The following is an 18758-nucleotide window of genomic DNA, read 5'->3' as shown; positions in this document are numbered from 1 at the left end:
GCAGTGTGAATCCTGGGCTGCCTGAAAGTAATATGACATCAGTGTATACTTGCAATGCATCTGTTGTAAGTGAAAATCCCTTGGGTCCTTCATAAAGTAGGGAGCTGGGAAAACTACCACTGAACAGGAATGAGGAGAGGCGATAGAAGGTGTAAGTTGAGAGTGTAATGAGGAAGCTTTTATAAGTGGAAGGGAAAATGGTATGGTGCAAGGATTTGGGGGAATATTAGACAAATAAAAAGCTATTCTAAAAAACACATTAAATTCAAGTAAAAGGTTATCACAAAATCCTAATTGAGCAAGAACTAAGCTTTGAAATTTTTTAGCCTTTAAGCATATACTCAGTGGCATAAAAAGTAAGGCCTCCTCTCAAAATAGGGATGGTAGGGCATTAACAGTTAAAAAAAAATGTTGTGATCACCATTTGCCTGACCTCTTTTTGTGCAATTAATTGGATGCAATTAGTTGTAAGCTATGAGCAGTGCATGTAATAATTCGGGGACTGACACAATTAACTTGATCAAAAGAGGGAAAGATGCCCTCTCTGCATTTTGCATTATGTTGTAAGCCTATTCCCATTTCTCCAGCCTTCCTGCTTGTGCTCTTCTGACCTGACAGTAGGGAAGGAATAATCTGTGTGCTGCAGTGGAGCTGGGGAGTATGTGACCTGGACAATCATGCACATATGACGGGAGACAGCACTGTCCTGCACTTGGGAAAACTTGCAATTCAGTGGCTGTAAGGTCAGAGCCTTAACCTGACTCGTATTTCGCATGGGAGGAGAGAGAAAAAGGCAGCCAGATAAAATAGGGGTGGTTAAAGTACAGAAGAAAAGAAAGTCAAACCTTTACGTATACAGATGAAAAAGTATGTAATATACAATTTAGCTTTACATAAATGCCAACAAGATTCCATATGTCTAATGTATTTTTCAAAGGGTCATGTGTACAACTCTACTTCCCGCATACGGAACAGGAAGGATAGAAAGTCATGGCTGGGGTTTGCACAGGTAAGAAACTGGATTTAGTAATGTGGTTATGCTTCATTGACTGATATCAAGAAGAACCTGACATTAATTCTATCCTGCACTGTTAAGTAGAACGGATGTATTTCAGACAACCTATTGTGTTTTATTGACGATTGTGGAGAAACCTGTGACTCTGACTTTCCTGCCCTTGGTTTATTAAGGGAGAAAGCATGACACAAATGGAGTTAATTTTGTTTATTTAAAAAAATGAACTCACTACATATTTATTTTCAAGTGTATTTGAACTTTATGATAAATTTAGATCTGATAATTGGATTGTATGTTTAGTTTTAACGTGTACTTGAAGTTCAGAGTTTCTATTATTGAACTGTTTCTGGGTATCTGATTTTGATGGCATCTTCAACAACATGCAGTAAATCTTTTGCTAAAAGATTTCATGTTTAATGCAATAAAGAATGGCATACAAGCATCATTGCACAATATCTAATCACTGAAGTTTTAGTAGGAAAATAATTGTGATGTGTGTAATCAGATGCCATTGTAGTGAGAAACATTTACTTTGAAATGTTAACTTTTTTTGTTTGAAATTGCTGAAATGAACAATTTTAGCCCAAACGTTCAAGCAACCAAAAGTGTTATAACTTTTTCTGTGCCTATTTGAACAGGGTTCTTTACTGTATAGGGATTTAAATAATCATAATATGACAGCCATGTCCATAAACCCAGAAACATTGGAACAAGAAAGCACAGTTAATCTTCCAGGTATGTAATAATTTGTTGCAAGTCTAAATGATGAAGTAATTTGTATTTGGGAAGAGGTATATAGAGATATGAAACAAAAGCTGGGATAGTATTTGCATTGCAAGTTGTAAAGCGGGATCTTTAACAGATCAGTAGGTTTGATATGTAACGTAAACTACTAACTGAAAAGTAATCCATTGGGATATTCTGTAGCAAACTATGGGTAACTGTTGTCAAAAGTGAGACCATCTAGGTTGTGAAAGGTTCCTTGATCTGAGAGGCTGCTCTTTCCAAACAACTCATCTCCCTGCCTTTCACCCAAAAGGGTTTGATTATGAATTCAAAAAAGGTTCTGTAGGATGGTTTGATTGTTTAATCAAAGAGAAATAATTGTGGATTGTTTTCATGCTAACTGTCCCCTCATTCGTGAAACCATAGAGCATAGGAGGAAACAATATGGCCCATCTTGCCCCTTAAGTCCCATTCCGCTCTCTAAGTTTTTTAAAATTTCCTTTCAAATATCTATCCAGCCACCTTATGGATATTATCATTCAATCTGCTTCCGCTAGCCTTTTCAGGCAGTGCATTCCAGATCATAGAAAAAGGAAGACTTGAGTTTACTTGATGCCTTTTGTGACCACACAATGCCACAAAGCACTTTACAGCAATAAAGTACTTTAAAGTTTAGTCATTGCCGTAGCGCAAGAAGTGCATCAGACTCCCTAAACAGCAGTGTGATAATGACCAGATGATATTTTGTGATGTTGATTGCGGAATTAAGTTTTAGTTGAGACACTGGGGATCACTCCTCTTCATCAAAGTAGTGGCATGAACGCTTTTACATTCACCTGAGGGGGCAAATGGCCTCAGTTTAACATATTTTCTGAAAGACAGCACTTCTGACAATACAATACCCCCTCAGTGCTGCAATGTAACGTAAGTTTCTTGCTCAAGTCCTAAAGTGGGACTTGAGCTCACCTTCTGACTTGGAGGCAAGGTTGCTGTCAGCTGAGCGCCCGCTGGCATAACTGTGTGTAAGCACAATATTCTTAACTGTGATAGTTACCTTAAATCAGTATCTGCTGATTACTGTCCTTTCCGCGAGTGGAAACAGTTTCATCCCATTTGCTGTCCTTTTTACTCTTGGCAAACCCATCCTTTGTTTGATATAGTAACTTTTTTAAATGATCATTTTCTTTCAAGATGATTTTTGGAGACTCCTGTGTATTTCTCACATCCAAGACTGCTAGAAGCAAAGCTTACTATGTCCATGTTCTTGTTTAGTGGTGAGATGCAAGCAGAAGTGATCAGTTCGGTGTATGGGCTCTTTTGTCACAAATAGTGAGATTAGTGATAATTTCTGTTTAAGGAATCTCAAATCAAACACCTGAACTAAAATTAAACAATGGAAACCTGAAAGTTGAAGTACATGTTTAAGATCATGACAGCAAAGGGGCCTGTTTGTACATAAGTGTTAACTTAAATTCCAAAGTTTTCTGAAATGCTTGTGCTGGAAAGGTTAAAACATAGATTTTAAATGAGTTTCTGTTTTTAGGTTGCCAGACTGAAGGACAGAATATCCTCTTCACGGATGGAGAATACATCAATCAAATTACAGCATCAAAAGATGCAAGTATATTAGTTGTAACAGTGAAGTTTACAAACACATTTGCATTAAAATATTTTTATGGTGGTAGTGTATGTGTAATTGTTTAATGAGATTTACACAAAGTAATCAATAATATTTTTGTCCCTTCTCCCTTGTAGGATGGTTTTGTAGTTCGGATATACGCAACAAGCACTGAGCCTGTTCTTCAACAGGAACTGCAGCTCAAGCTAGCCAGGAAGTGTCTACATGCTTGTGGGCTCTCCTTGTTTGATCTTGAAAAAGACTTGCACATTATTAGTAAGGATCCTTGATTTATTTTCTTGTTGCTTGTTTTGAAAAGATGTTTATGTCTGGAAATAATTACATGACATTGTGTTTTTTTTCACTTGGTATAAACATTTTTCCTCTACTAGTTTGTTCGCAGATGTTCAATGATTGAATTTAAAGACATGTTTGACGATGAACTCTCTCTTCTGTGTGTCAATGGAATGTACTATCAGACCACACAGCCAGTAATGAATGAGCTAGATATTTAGCATTGAATTTGGACATCTAAACTATCACGGTGGCTAGCATGACTCATGCTGCCATTTATCTCTGTAGTTCCTTCCAATGTTGTAAAATTTTTATGTAGCAGGTGACACTGAGACTTGGGGACAGTAATACTAGTGGTCTTGGGGGTTGGGGGTGTGTGGTGGTGGGAGAGGAGGTGTGAAAGTCTTAACACTTCCCCACCCCCCTCCAAAAAAAAGGGGAAATTAAAATTTTAATAAAATTCACCCGCGCACCTTTTGAAGGCAATTGAAGATGGATGACAAATGCTGGCCAATAGTGACACCCATATGTCATGAACAAACTTTGGTTACCTCTTGCCGCATTTAAACAATCTGTTCTCAGGTAATAGTAGGTCAGCCTTTGAAGGCTTTCAAAGAGGCTGTGTGCTGAGGAGTTAATGATTTGAGGACTGGGTAGGAGAAAATGAGTGGACCAAATTGATGAGGAAACAAATGCTTAGATTTAGAATATAAATACCTATTAAAATTGCTGAGTGGGTTGCAACCTTATTTTCTAAAAGTTTCTGTGTCATGTCGTCTTTTGTGTGAAAAATGCATTAGAGACAACATTTGCTTGTAGTGCCATTATGCCCACAGGTGAAAGACTGTAATTTAAAAGTGTGTGGTGACTCAGCCTGTTTTTTAACCATTAATTCGCAGTATACTCACTGTGGTACATAATATTGTATTATCGCATGTTACACTCGTTAGTCAGTAAGAATCTTTCCCCCATAATTCAAAGAATAGAATCATTAAATGCAGAAAGGGGCACTCAGCCCATCCAGCCTGCATTGACAACAATCCCAACCAGGCCCTATCCCTATAACCCCACGTATTTACACTGTTAATCTCCCTGACACTAAGGGGCAATTGAGCATGGCCAGTCAACCTAATCCATGCATCTTTGGACTGTGGGAGGAAACCACAGCATCTGGAGGAAACGCATGCAAACACAAGGGAGAACATGAAAACTCCACACAGTGACTCAAGCTGGAAATTGAACCTCAATGTCTGGCATTGTGAGGCAGCAGTGCACCCATCAAAAGGAGGCTATTCAGCCCATCAGGTTTGCACTAACACTCCAACTCCAACTTGGCTAAATCCTATACCCGTAACCCTGTACATTTACCATGGTTAAGCTCCTTCTAACCTACACATCTTTGGACACTAAGGAGTAATTTAACATGGCTAGTCCACCTAACCTGCACATTTTTGGGCCGTGGGAGGAAACCGGAGCACTTGGGGGAAACCTACGCAGACGTGAGAGGAGATGCAAACCACTGTGAGGCAGCAGTGCCAACCACTGTGCTAATTGAAATGGATAATTTTTACGCAGATCAAGAAACTGTCAGTTATTTTCATCTTTGTTTTCAAGCTTGGTCGATTGCTATTTTCTTCATTGGCCTTTTTCCGAATGGCAGACAGTGACTAGTGGGGCACTGCAGGGATCAGTGCTAGGATCCCAACCGAATGTAATATCTCCAAATTTGCAGATGTTACGAAGCTGGTGGGATGGTGAGCTGTGAGGTGGATGCAGAGTTGCTTCAGTGTCATTTGGACAAATTGAGTGAAATGGGGCAAATGCATGGCAGATGCAGTATAATGTGGTTACATGTGAGGTTATCCACTTTGTTATCAAAAACAGGAAGACAGATTACTATCTGAATGGCTATTGATTTGAGGGGAATGTGCAAGAAGACCAGGGTGCCCTTGTGTATTAGTTGCTGAAAGTAAGTGCACTCAAGTGCAGCAGGCTGTAAAGAAAACAAAGTGTATTTTGGCCTTCATAGCAAGAGGATTTGAGTACAAGAAGAGGGATGTCTTGCTGCAGTCATGCAGGGTCTGGATTATTGTGTGCAGTTTTGGTCTTTTTTTCTAAGTAAGAATGTTCTTCCTATGGAGTGAATGCAACAAAGATTTACCTGATTGAATCCTGGGTTGGCAGGACTGACATGTGAGAAGAGATCGAATTGGTTAAGATTGTTTTTGCTGGACCTCAGAAGAATGAGGAGGAATCTCATAGAAATCTATAAAATTCTAATAGGACTGGATAAGGTAGATGCAAGAAGGATGCACCAATGGTGAGGGTGTCCAGAACCAGAGGGTCACAGTTTGAGAATACAGGGTATACCATGTAGGACAAAAATGAGAATGGTCAGCCTGTGGAATTTACTACCATAGAAGGTAGTTGAGGCCAAAATATTGCATGTTCTCAGTAACCTTTTAGATATGGCACTTGAGACGAAAGGGGATCAAAGGAAATAGGGGGAAGGCGAGTTCAAGCTATTGAATTTGGATGATCGTAATGAATGGCCACCTCCTGTTCCTATTGTTTGTCTCTATAAATCCTTTTTTAACTTGCATTTCAAGAACTAAATGTGCTTGCTTAGTTATTACACAACATGAATACAGGCACAATATTCACAGGCTTGTGATCATGAAGATATATCTGGTTATTGCTCTTCTCTCTTTTACTCTTGTCCTGTTTTTTTCCTTTACGTTACATCCTGCTCCTCCTCCTCATGTTGCATCCCTTTTTTCGCCTCCTTTTTTGTTCTGCCTTGCACCTCTCTCTCTCTCTCCCTCTCTCTCTCTCTCTCTCTCTCTCTCTCTCTCTCTCTCTCCTCTCACCCCCCACTCCCCAAGTGCCGTCTCTGTCTTTGCACTGCAAGCTGAATTGCACCACCCCGACCACATGACCTGTTGGCTGCCTGCTTTTTACATTGATGACCATCATCAGTCATTACTTATTCACAATACATACTATTCACTGCACTGCTAACATTGAAACTCCCATATTATTAGCAGCACTTACAGGTGTAACCAGTTCTGGTTGGCACTTTCAAGTATGATTTTTCATAAGTAAACTGCTAACTGGAAGAGATGTAAGAAGTAGTTCTTTTGTATACCTTTTTATGTTTAAGAAAAGCACCCATAAATTTCTACTGGCACTGTTATTGAATGATCAGTATACTTGGATTAACACCCATGTTCAAATACATCTCTTTATGCTCAAATCTAAATCCTTCTGCATATTCTGAAATCCCATACGTGTTCTTATTTTATCAGGTACAGGATTTGATGAGGAATCAGCAGTTGTAGGAGCTGGCAGAGAGTTTGCACTAATGAAAACTGCTAATGGCAAGGTATGTAGATAAATGGCTATATTAACTTTAATTTTTAAAAATCTAGCAGTTGGTGATGTCAGTTAATGGATGGTTAATGCTGTGAGGCTTTTTGTCTGCTATTTAGAAGTGCTAATCCATTGAAATGTATCAATGCCTCTGCTAAAATAGTGGACAAAAGAAGCTATGTGAACCTATGAACCATTTCATCTGCTAATGTAACCGGCCTTAATGTTTAGGCTTTTCATTGATCATATCCTCAGCTACAACAGCTAGAAGCTTGAATCAGTTTTGATATTTTACCGCAATCAGGTAGAAAGTATCTGGATAACAAGTTGATTTTTTTTTTGCTTTTGTCTGGTAACAGCCTGTAATTTCTCTCTTTTTAATTTAAGGCACAAACTTTACAACTTTAGAATTTTGAGAAATCCGTCATGCAACCATTATGAATTACATACAGATTGGGAGCAGGCCTCTCAGGCTCAATTTTTGTGTTCAATTCCCCTCACAATTGACATATTAACTTCCCTAATTACCTGCTGTACCTGCATGCTAATCTTTTATGATTCTAGTTGCCAGATTTTTATCCACTTGCTTAAGCTACTTATGTTCTCTTCACAACTAACTTTCCTTCCTATCTTTGACATCAGCAAATTTAGCAAGCATACTTTGAATCCCTTCATTCAAGTCATTTATATAAATTGTAAAAGGTTGAGGTCCTAGCACTGATCCCTGTGGCACACCACTCGTTATATCCAGAAAATGATTCATTTATGCCAACTGACTGTTTTTGGCTTCATCCTGTTAACTAGGCAACTTTCAATGCATGCCAGTATGTTATCCCCAACATCATGTGTTTTTATTTTCTGCAATAACGCTTGATGTAGCACCTTATCAAATGCCTTCAGGAAATCTAAACACGGTACATCCACTGGTTCCCCTTTGTCCATAGCACATCACTTATCCAAAGAACTTCAGTAGATTCGTTCAGCATAATTTCTCTTTCACGAAACCATGTTGGCTCTGTCTGATTGCTTTGAATTTTTCTAAGTGCCCTGCTGTAACATCATTAATAGCATCTAACGTTTTCCCTGTGACAGATTTTAAGGCTGACTGGCCTGTAGTTTCCTGCTGTCTCCCTTTATGAATAAAGGAGTTATTTGCCATTTTCCAATCAAATGGAACTTTCACTGAATGTAAAGAATTTTGAGAAATTAAAACCAATACATTAACTATCTCACTATGCACTTATTTTAAGACCCTAGGATGAAGCCCATCAGGACCTGGGGACTTCTCAACCTATAGTTCTAACAATTTTCTTAGCACCACTTCCTTGGTGATTGTAGTTTTCCTCGCGTCACCACCTGCACCCCCCCACCAACCAAGTTATAGCTACTTTTAAGACGTTACTTGCATCCTCTAGTGAAGACTGATGCAAAATGCCAGTTCAGTTCACCATCCAGATGCAAAATGCCAGTTCAGTTCACCAGCCATTTCCTTGTTTTTCGCTATTAATTTCCCAGACTTATTTTTACAGGACCATTGCTCATTTTGTTAGCTTTGTTCCTTTTTCAGTATCTATAGAAACTGTTGCTGACTGTAGAGTCTGCTTTTATGTAGAATCTCTGGGATTCACCAACTAGCTCAGCTTTCTGTTACATTAAATAACATCTGTTGAGGGCAACTACTATCAGCTGATTGACAGTTAACTGTCACCTTCAGGCAGCTGTGAAGTATAGTTGTACAACTCCACAAATGCTGCCACCAAGCCTGCTGAGTTTTTCCAGCGTTTTCTGTTTTATTTCAGATTGCCAGCATCCATGTAGCTCCCTGTTTAACTAGGGTATTCAATTAACAATGCTTGAAAATAAGAGCCTAACTCTTAATCTAAATTTAAAGTGAAGAAAGGGTCACCAGAAATTCCCACCTGAACCAATTCCCAATTCCCCTCTCAATCTGTGCCTTACACAGGCGCAATTTCGTATTCATGGGCCCCTTTGTGTTTTGTAGCATTTTCTACTGGCATTTAATGCATAGAAAATATTTAAGAGTTGATTGTCTGTTTCTGTATATTCTATCAACTAATTAATGATTTTTTTTCAGTTGTGGTCCTCTTGAGAAAATGGGAATTTTGTTCAGTTGATTAAGCCATTGTTTTAAAAAAAAGTAAATGTAGAATGTAAAGGCAAAATAGTCCACTTTTCTGTGCATCTGTTGGATTTTGTCCAGATATAGCATCTCTTTGAATCTTTTCAAATCAGTATTTTTTTAATTTTAATGCTTTTCTGTGAAATGTTAGGAAAATGTTAATTTGTTCATAGTTTGCACACCCGGGAGCCACTAAAATGGAGGAAACAATAGGATCCTACACCAATTAAAAGCTTGCTAGCTCACAGTGGCTCTGTAAGCTGATCTATGCGATTACTTGGACCTTTTGAGAACTTAAAAAAAATGACTTTAAAAGACCATTTTAGTTCATGAAAATCCATTTTTAAAATGTTGCATTCATATTTAATGCTCCCCTTGGAACTTTGAACAAAGTGGTGCAGTGGTTAGCACTGCTGTCTCATTTCCAGAGACTTGGGTTCTATTCCCAGCTTGGGTCACTATCTGTATGTTCTCTCCTTGTCTGCATGGGTTTTCTCCGAGTGCTCCTGTTTCCTCCCACAGTCCAAAAGACATGCTGGTTAGGTGCATTGACCATGCTAAATTTTCCCTCTGTATACACGAACCGGCGCTGGAGTGTGGGGACTTGGGGATTTTCACAGTAGCTTCATTGCAGCATTAATGTAAGTCTGTTTGTGACACTAATAAATAAACTTTAGAAAGCAAGTACGTTTTTCTTGGGATTGGCAAATGTGAAAGTGGTGTTGGAGGCAAAAGAAGAATTGAAACTTAAGACAGTATCAAAAGAGAGAAGAAAATGAGGAAATAGTATACACAGGTGAAATGTGAAGAATTAATGTTTCCAAATGTTTTATTTGTGAAAGGTTCATAATATAGTATAATAAAACTCCTGACATTAGAGATGCTTTAGTACTGGAATAGTATAACAGTATGACCTGGAAGTATATAGGGTGGGATTTTTTTGGTCGCGATCACCCTGAAACCAGAAAATCCTTCCACAGGTCAATGAACCGTTCCATGATCCGCACCTCATCCATAATCTTCGGAACTACTGTATTGCTCAACTTCAAAGGACAGATATTATAATTTGTTTTACTCTTGTGTTCTGTAACTAAATAGCCGCTATGACTTAGATTTTGCAGTAAGAATTATTAGTGAGACTAACAGTGCTAACTGGTATTAAGGAATAAATTAGACAGCAGCTTCCTGCCTTTGCTTATGTACAGTTAAAATTGCAGTCTAACTTGCCTTGTTCCTCCAGAAGCCTCACTTTTTTGGTATTCTGTAGAGATTTGGCATTCAAACAAAGGAAGGGGTGTGAAGGCAAGATTACTTGGGAAGTACCTTCCAAAGCTGTGACTCCTATGACCCAGAAGGCAAGGCACATGGCAAGATGGTGGCATGGTTATGTTGTCACTGGAACAGTAATACAGAGACAGTGATGCTCACGATACCCAGGTTCAAATCCTACCATGTCAGATGGTGAAGTGGAAATTCAAAATGTGAATTTAAAATCTACTGATGACCATGAAACCATTGTCGATATGTTCTAAAGAACCCACCTGGTTCACTAATGTCCTTCAGAGAAGGAATTCTGCCATCCTGACCTGGACTAGCCTGGCCCATATCTGATTCCAGATCCATAGGACTGTGGTTGAGTCTTGAATGACCTACAAGTCACTGAATTCAAGGGCAATTTAAAGTTTATTTTTTAGTAGCAAGTAAGGCTTATATTAACACTGGAATTAAGTTACTGTGATGTTCCCCTGGTCTCCACGTTCCTGCACCTGTTCAGGTCAGTGCACCTAACCAGCATGTCTTTTGAACTGTGGGAGGAAACCTACGCAGACAAGGGGAGAATATGCAAACTCCATGCAGGCAACGACCCAAGCTGGGAATCTAACTTGGGTCCCTGGCACTGTGAGGCAGCAGTGCTTGCCACTTTGCCACCCAGAGGTTATATTGTCACTGGAACAGTAATACAGAGACACGAAGATGCTCAGGATACCCAGTTCAAATCCTACCACGTCAGATGAAGTGCAAATTGAAAATGTGAATTTAAAGTCTATTGATCATGAAACCATTGTTGATATGTCATAAACCCACCTTGTTCACTAATGTCCTTCAGGGATGTGTCTGCCCATTAGTGATGGGCAACAAATGTTGGCCTAGCCAATGGTGCCCACTTCCCATAAATGGATTTAAAAACATCACTAACTGCACGTTCCTACCCATCCTGGTTTGGAAATATATCAATGTTCTTTTCCTGTCAGTGGATCAAAATCCTGGAACTCCCTCTATAGCAGAACTTGGTGTACCTGCAGCAATGGTTCAAGAAGACAGCTCATCATCACTAACTTGAATGCAATTTGGGATGGTTAATAAAAGCTGATATTGCTGCTGTCACCCACGTGGCATGATTTAATTTTAAAAAGTTCATCTGTTTATCTAGTAACTATATGTCAGAAAACGTTGATGTTTGACTGTTCAAATGTAAATAAAGGTTTAATGGTGTGATGAGCCATATTACTGCAAGTTGCCTTTCGGGTGCTGAAAATTGCGAAAATGTGGAGTTAATTTTCTGCAGGTTGTAATTGTTTTCAAAGATTTGAAGTTTTTTTGCTCTTCCTTTCTGCCTCTTTTATTTCTCAGTCCCACATTTCTTTCCATTTCCCCTTCTGCATGAGATTTAGCATTAAATCAAATATTTCAACTTACACTTGGTTTAAACTCTACACATGTCGGTACAGATCCTTCAGCATAAAGGAAAGATTTATGTTTATAAAGCACCTTTCAGGTCTTTCCAAAATGATTTGCTGCGATTATTTTGAAGTTGGGAAACTGTTGCAGTATGAACGCAGCAAGCTCCCAGAAACAGCAATGCGATATTGTCAAGATAATCTGTTTTTAGTTATGATATTTTAGTTATAAATATTGGCTGTTACTTTGCTGAGAACATTTTTGTTGTTCCTAATTGTATAACTGGATACTTTATGCCCATCTCAGAACAGGCAGGAGCTTGGCTTAACATTTTGTCTGGAAAAAGGGCTATTCTAACACTGCAGACTGTCCTTGTTACACTGGAGTGTGAACATGGATACTTCTTCTCAAGTCTTTTGAGTGGGCTTTATCTGAATGCACGAAGCATTCGGAATAAAGTGGATGAGCTGGTGGCGCAGATCGACACAAATGAATACGATCTGGTGGCCATTACAGAGACGTGGCTGCAGGGTGACAGGGACTGGGAGCTGAATGTACAGGGCTATCAAGTGTTTAGGAAGGATAGGCAGGAGGGAAAAGGGGGGGGCGTAGCTCTGCTGATTAAGGATAGCATCACGGTGGTAGCAAGGGATGATATTGGAGCCAAGGAGCAGAGGGTGGAATCGTTGTGGGTGGAGATTAGGAACAGCAAAGGGAGGAAGACGCTGGTGGGTGTCGTCTATAGGCCCCCGAATAATGATCTGGAGGTGGGGCGGGCTGTTAACGCGCAAATAAGTGCGGCGTGCAGGAATGGGACGGCCGTAGTTATGGGGGATTTCAATCTGCATATTGATTGGTCGACCCATGTTGGACGCGGAGGGCTCGAGGAGGAGTTCTTGGAATGCTGCCGGGATAGTTTCCTCGAACAGTGTGTGTTGGAGCCGACGAGGGAGCGAGCTATCTTGGATCTGGTGCTATGTAATGAGGCGGGTAGAATTAGGGACCTTGCGGTGAAGGATCCTCTTGGGGAGAGTGATCATTGTATGGTGGAGTTTCTGTTGCAGATGGAGGAGGAGAAAGTGGGTTCCTGGACACGCGTCCTTTGTTTGAATAGAGGGGAGTACGGTAGGATGAGAGAAGAATTGGCGAATGTGGATTGGGGGAGCGCATTGGAGGGAGGGTCTGCTGAGGAGCAGTGGAGGATCTTTAAGGAGATCTTTCTTGGTGCTCAGCAGAAATTTATTCCGATGGTCAAAAAGGATAGTAGGAGGAGGGGTAATAAGCCGTGGATAACGAAGGAGGTGAAGGAAAGTGTTAAATTAAAAACGGAGGAATTTAGAGTAGCTAAGAGTAGTGGGCGAGAAGAGGATTGGGAGAGGTTTAAATGTCAACAAAGATTGACAAGTTGATAAAGAAGGGTAGGAGAAACTATGAAGCTGGGCTAGCGCTTAATATAAAAAAGGATAGCAAGAGTTTTTATAGATATGTAAAAAGGAAGAGGCTGGCTGGGGTGAATGTTGGTCCTTTAGAGGATGAGAAAGGGGACCTAGTGGTAGGGGATGGGGATATGGCTAAGGTATTGAATAACTTTTTTGTTTCTGTCTTCATGGAGGAGGACGTGAATAATTTGCCGGGTGTTAGCGATGGAAAGGTGGTAGGACTGGAGGGTCTTAATGACATTACTGTTACTAGAGAGGCGGTGCTCGACAGACTGGAGGGGCTGATTGTGGACAAGTCCCCAGGACCGGATGGAATGCATCCGAGGGTTCTGAAAGAAATGGCGGAGGTGATAGTGGATGCCTTGGTGGTTATTTTCCAGACGTCGCTGGATTCCGGGGAAGTGCTGGATGATTGGAAAACGGCTAATGTTACGCCGTTGTTTAAGAAGGGTGCCAGGCAAAAGGCGGGGTATTATAGGCCGGTTAGTTTAACGTCTGTGGTAGGTAAAATGTTAGAATCTGTCATTAAGGAGGAAATTGCAAGGCATCTTGAAGGGAATTGCTTGATAGCGCAGACGCAGCACGGTTTCATTAAAGGGAAGTCGTGTCTGACAAATTTACTGGAGTTCTATGAGGATGTGTCTAGGGCAGTGGATAGAGGAGAGCCGGTGGATGTGGTCTTTCTAGATTTTCAGAAGGCATTTGACAAAGTACCTCACAAGAGGTTATTGCAGAAGGTCGAGGGACATGGAGTTGGGGATAGGGTGTTAGCGTGGATAGAGGATTGGTTGTCAAATAGGAGGCAGAGAGTGGGGGTCAACGGGTGCTATTCGGATTGGCGGATGTTGACTACTGGGGTGCCCCAGGGGTCGGTGCTGGGGCCTCAGCTTTTTACCATTTATGTAGATGATCTGGAGGAGGGAACTGAGTGTAGGGTGTCGAAATTTGCTGATGACACCAAGATTGGTGGAACGGCAAATTGTGCGGAGGGTGTGGAGAGTTTGCAGAAGGATCTAGATAGGCTGGGCGAATGGGCCAGGAAATGGCAAATGGAATTTAACGTTGGCAAGTGTGAGGTGGTCCACTTTGGTAGGAAGGACTATTACTTACGTGGCGAAAAACTGCAGCAGGCGACGGTGCAGAGGGACCTCGGGGTCCTTGTGCATGAGTTGCGAAATCCCAGCTTGCAGGTGCAGCAGGTGGTCAGGAAGGCGAATGGGATGCTGGCCTTCATAGCGAGGGGGATTGAATATAAAAGTAGGGAGGTCTTGCTGCAGCTGTATAGGGCATTGGTGAGGCCGCAGCTAGAGTACTGTGTGCAGTTTTGGGCGCCGCACCTGCGCAAGGATATTTTGGCCTTGGAGGGAGTGCAGAGGAGGTTTACTAGGCTGATACCGGAGTTGAGGGGGTTGAGCTATGAGGAGAGGCTGAATAAACTAGGCTTGTACTCGTTAGAGTTTAGAAGAATGAGGGGAGATCTCACTGAGACGTATAAGATGATGAATGGGATGGATAGGATAGAGGTGGAGAGACTCTTCCCGCTCAAAAAAGACAGTAGGACTAGGGGGCACAGCCTCAAGATAAAGGGGGGGCGGTTTAGAACGGAGTTGAGGAGGAACTTCTTCACTCAAAGGGTGGTGAATCTCTGGAATTCTCTGCCCGTTGAAGTGGTGGAGGCTGCCTCGCTAAATATTTTTAAGACGCGGGTTGATGGGTTTTTGATAAGAGAGGGGATTAAGGGTTATGGGGAGAGGGCGGGAATGTGGAACTGAGCCACGACAGATCAGCCATGATCTTATTGAATGGCGGGGCAGGCTCGAAGGGCTAGATGGCCTACTCCTGCTCCTATTTCTTATGTTCTTATGTACTTGGTCAGAAACAGGGATGCTTCTAACTGAGACCTGAATGTGATTGGTTAAGGAGACACGCAGGTCCCACACCCCTTGTAGAAACTGTCAGACTGTCAAAATACAGTAGATCCCAGAAAGCCTCTGGCTAAACTAACTGTAAAATTCAGGACAAAATGTATATAGTAGATGTCTAATTTGTGGTCTGCATACTTTGAGGACGAGCTTAATCTATGAACAGTGGTATTGACATAACTGAAGTTGAAATGCATTAATTCGAGGAGGTTGATCGCAAGTAATTAATGTTACTAACTCAGTATCGTAATGTGGTCTTGTATAGCTATAGTAACTTAGCAGAGAATGCTGTAAAACTGATTATCGTGGCTGAATAAAATTTGTACTTTGGACAAAAGCCAGCCTTCGTCTTGGTTAATTCCAAAATATGGAGTACATGTTTTGGAACATTAATTTTTTGTAACAAATGAGCACCTTCAACCCCAATTACATTTTTAATTACAATTTAAAAATTTCACCACGTTTAGCTTTTTGCAGATTTGTAGACAAATCATAGATGTTGCTACTCCATTTGCAATGTGATGGAATATGCATATTTAAATTGTGCAGTTTTTAAAACAACTTTCCTGTTTTGTGATTAGATGTATTATACTGGTAAATATCAGAGCCTTGGAATCAAACAAGGAGGTCCGACTGCAGGGAAATGGGTTGAACTACCCATCACCAAATCACCAAAGATTGTACAGTTCTCTGTGGGCCATGATGGCTCTCATGCCTTAATGGTGGCTGAAGATGGAAGTGTTTTCTTCACTGGCTTAGCTAGTAAAGGAGAGGATGGTGAATCAGGTACAAGCTTCAAAGTGGGCATATTTAATTAATTAATTGTATTAATGCTAGTATTCCGGTTTGAAATAACTATCTGCACAGCCATTTCAGAGCATTAGTTCTTCAAAAGCGGGGTAAAATTGAAGTGTTGGGCAGCTATGAATGGCAGCAAACATGAAAATAGTTTGTGCCTTTGGGTTTGATGGAACTGATTTTGATGGAACCCTATAATGGATATTTGAGGAGTCCCAAAAGAATCCTTTTTAATATTCTTTTGTTACTCAAATCTAACACTCTATTTTTAAAAAATACGAGTAATATTTTAAATTTTTGGTCTCCAGATCTACAAATACTGAAAACAAATTTCTTAATAGAAAAACATATTACATCCTGGTATCTCATGTTTGACTGAATACATGAGTCACAAAAATTTGCTGTCTAAGACAATGAAATAGAAAAATATTTACTCTACTTTCTAGGTCATTGATCTAACTGCTATTTACTTGAATTACCATCTTGGGAGAAGTTGGAGAGTACTTTTTCATGTCTCGAGGAGATGGGGAATAGGGAGCAGAATATAGGCAAACTTTTAAAACTGATGTCCCGTTTGGAGGAGATTACCTTCCAGCTGTTAGTAATGAATTGGAAATACCTGCATCATGGCACAGCCATGTTCATTTATTTGGGTTGCCACTTGAATCTGGCATATAAGCTGATGCGCAAACACCTCACCTTGGGGGACCATGTTTCCAGGTGGGTATACTGCATAAACAGAAGTATTCCCATTCCACCTGCTAGTCATATAATTTTGATGCAGTTGTCTTCCCTAGAGAAGTTTGGAAGCTTGAGAGTTTGGAAATGAACTTGTGCATAGCATAATCCATACTTTAAAGGAGTTAATTATCTCCGAACTGTGTTCCTTTCAAATACTGAAATGTATAACTATTGACTTGGGTTCTCTATTTCATTGTAGCTAAAAGCAGACGCCAGCCAAAGCCTTATAAGCCAAAGAAAATGATCAAAATCGAAAGTAAAATAGCAGTACATGCAGCATGTAACAATGGAAGCAGCGCTATCACAACAAAAGATGGAGAACTGTACATGTTTGGCAAAGATGCTGTTTACTGTGACAACTCAGGCTAGTAATCTAAAATTGCTAATGCATAATGTTTGTTTACATCTGTAAAAACATTCTTCAGTGTTCTTTATTTGGTTAAGCACATTCTCATTTTTTTTAATATAAATTTATAAATAGGTCTTGTGACGGAGTTGAAGGGTCACTTTGTGACGCAGGTAGCAATGGGTAAAGCTCATGCCTGTGTATTGACTAAGAATGGAGAAGTATGGACATTTGGTGTGAACAATAAAGGACAATGTGGCAGGGAGACTGGTGCACTCTGTCAAGGTGGGAAAGGTAAGAAGTGTTTATTTAGGAGCAATTCATAATTTTATTTTGAAATGCGTATTTATTGGCAGGAATGTTTGATAGTAAATTTTTTTCCAAAATGCTTTTCTCTTGAGTGAGTGATTTCTGGTTCTTGCCAGGAGTATGAAAAAGTCTGTTACCTGGTAAAAATATGAGATTCTTGAATCAAAACTACTTGAATTACAAAGATCTATCAGCCTGTGAAAGGAGAAGAGGTTAATGTTTAAGTGGACACGTTTGCATTATTTTAAAGTAATGATTCTTCATTTTTCTTTAATGGATATCTATTCTAGTCTGTTTTTGCACCTGTGGTCATGCCAGTTCAGGGTAACTGGAAAATGCTGTCTTTCATTTTCACTGGGAGCAGTGGTTTGAATGCAGGTATCAAAAATGTGAAAAATTAAGTCATGCATGGATGCTGCATACTCAGCCTTTAAAGTTTATTTCATAACCTGATTGCCTCCAAGTTGGACCTAGACCAGTTTGAAATTGGTGTGTATGTTTTCATTGGCATTGCTTTGAGTGCAGTTGAAGATGGCCATTGGTATAAGAAAATATCTTGCTATTTGATGGTTTGATCGAGCAGACGCAGCACGGATTCGTTAAGGGGAAGTCGTGTTTGACGAATCTATTGGATTTCTGAGGATGTGATTAGTGTGGTAGACAGAGGGGAACTGGTGGATGTGGTGTTTTTAGATTTCCAAAAGGCGTTTGATAAGGTGCCTCACAAAACGTTGTTACAGAAGGTTAGGGTGCGTGGAGTTGGGGGTTAGGTGTTAGCGTGGATAGAGGATTGACTGTCTAATAGGAAGCAGAGAGTTGGTATCAGTGGGTACTATTCTGGTTGGTGGTTGGTGACTAGTGGAGTGCCGCAGGGATTGGTGCTGGGGCCTCAATTATTTACCATTTATATAGATGATCTGGGAGAGGTGGCTGAGTGTAGGGTGACGAAATTTGCTGATGACACGAAGATGAGTGAAAAAGCAAATTGCGTGGAGGGTGTGGAAAGTCTGCAGAGAGATCTGGATAGGCTGAGCGAGTGGGCGAGGACCTGGCAGATGGAGTATAATGTTAGCAAGTGTGAGGTTATCCACTTTGGCAGAACTAATTGTGGAGGGATTATTATTTAAAAGGCAAAGCTGCAGCATGCTACAGTGCAGAGGGACCTGGGGGTCCTTGTGCACAAGTCGCAAAAACCCAGTCTGCAGGTGCAGCAGGTGATCAAGAAGGCGAATGGAATGCTGGCCTTTATAGCGAGGGGGATAGAATATAAAAGTAGGTTGGTCTTGCTGCAATTGTACAGGGTACTGGTGAGGCCGCAGCTGGAGTACTGTGTGCAGTTTTGGTTGCCGCACTTGCGGA

The 18758-nt window shown here is 40.6% G+C and overlaps 1 protein-coding gene across 11 annotated transcripts in view; it reads left to right on the top strand.

The window, feature by feature from the left end:
* Window positions 1-18758, top strand: part of mycbp2 (MYC binding protein 2) — a 175416-nt gene that overhangs the window by 38133 nt on the left and 118525 nt on the right. For all 11 annotated transcript variants that reach the window (XM_080198119.1, XM_080198120.1, XM_080198125.1 and 8 more), the window contains exons 7-14: window positions 938-1009; window positions 1654-1750; window positions 3285-3358; window positions 3497-3635; window positions 6962-7038; window positions 15787-15991; window positions 16944-17108; window positions 17226-17384. In XM_080198119.1, coding sequence (XP_080054245.1) covers window positions 938-1009; window positions 1654-1750; window positions 3285-3358; window positions 3497-3635; window positions 6962-7038; window positions 15787-15991; window positions 16944-17108; window positions 17226-17384 — 988 coding nt within the window. The remainder of the gene's footprint in view (window positions 1-937; window positions 1010-1653; window positions 1751-3284; window positions 3359-3496; window positions 3636-6961; window positions 7039-15786; window positions 15992-16943; window positions 17109-17225; window positions 17385-18758) is intronic.

This window comes from Carcharhinus amblyrhynchos, chromosome 10, assembly GCF_965287045.1.
Source record: "Carcharhinus amblyrhynchos chromosome 10, sCarAmb.v2.hapA, whole genome shotgun sequence".
NCBI classification, from domain to species: Eukaryota; Metazoa; Chordata; class Chondrichthyes; order Carcharhiniformes; family Carcharhinidae; genus Carcharhinus; species Carcharhinus amblyrhynchos.
This window is presented reverse-complemented; position numbering and strand designations above follow the sequence as displayed.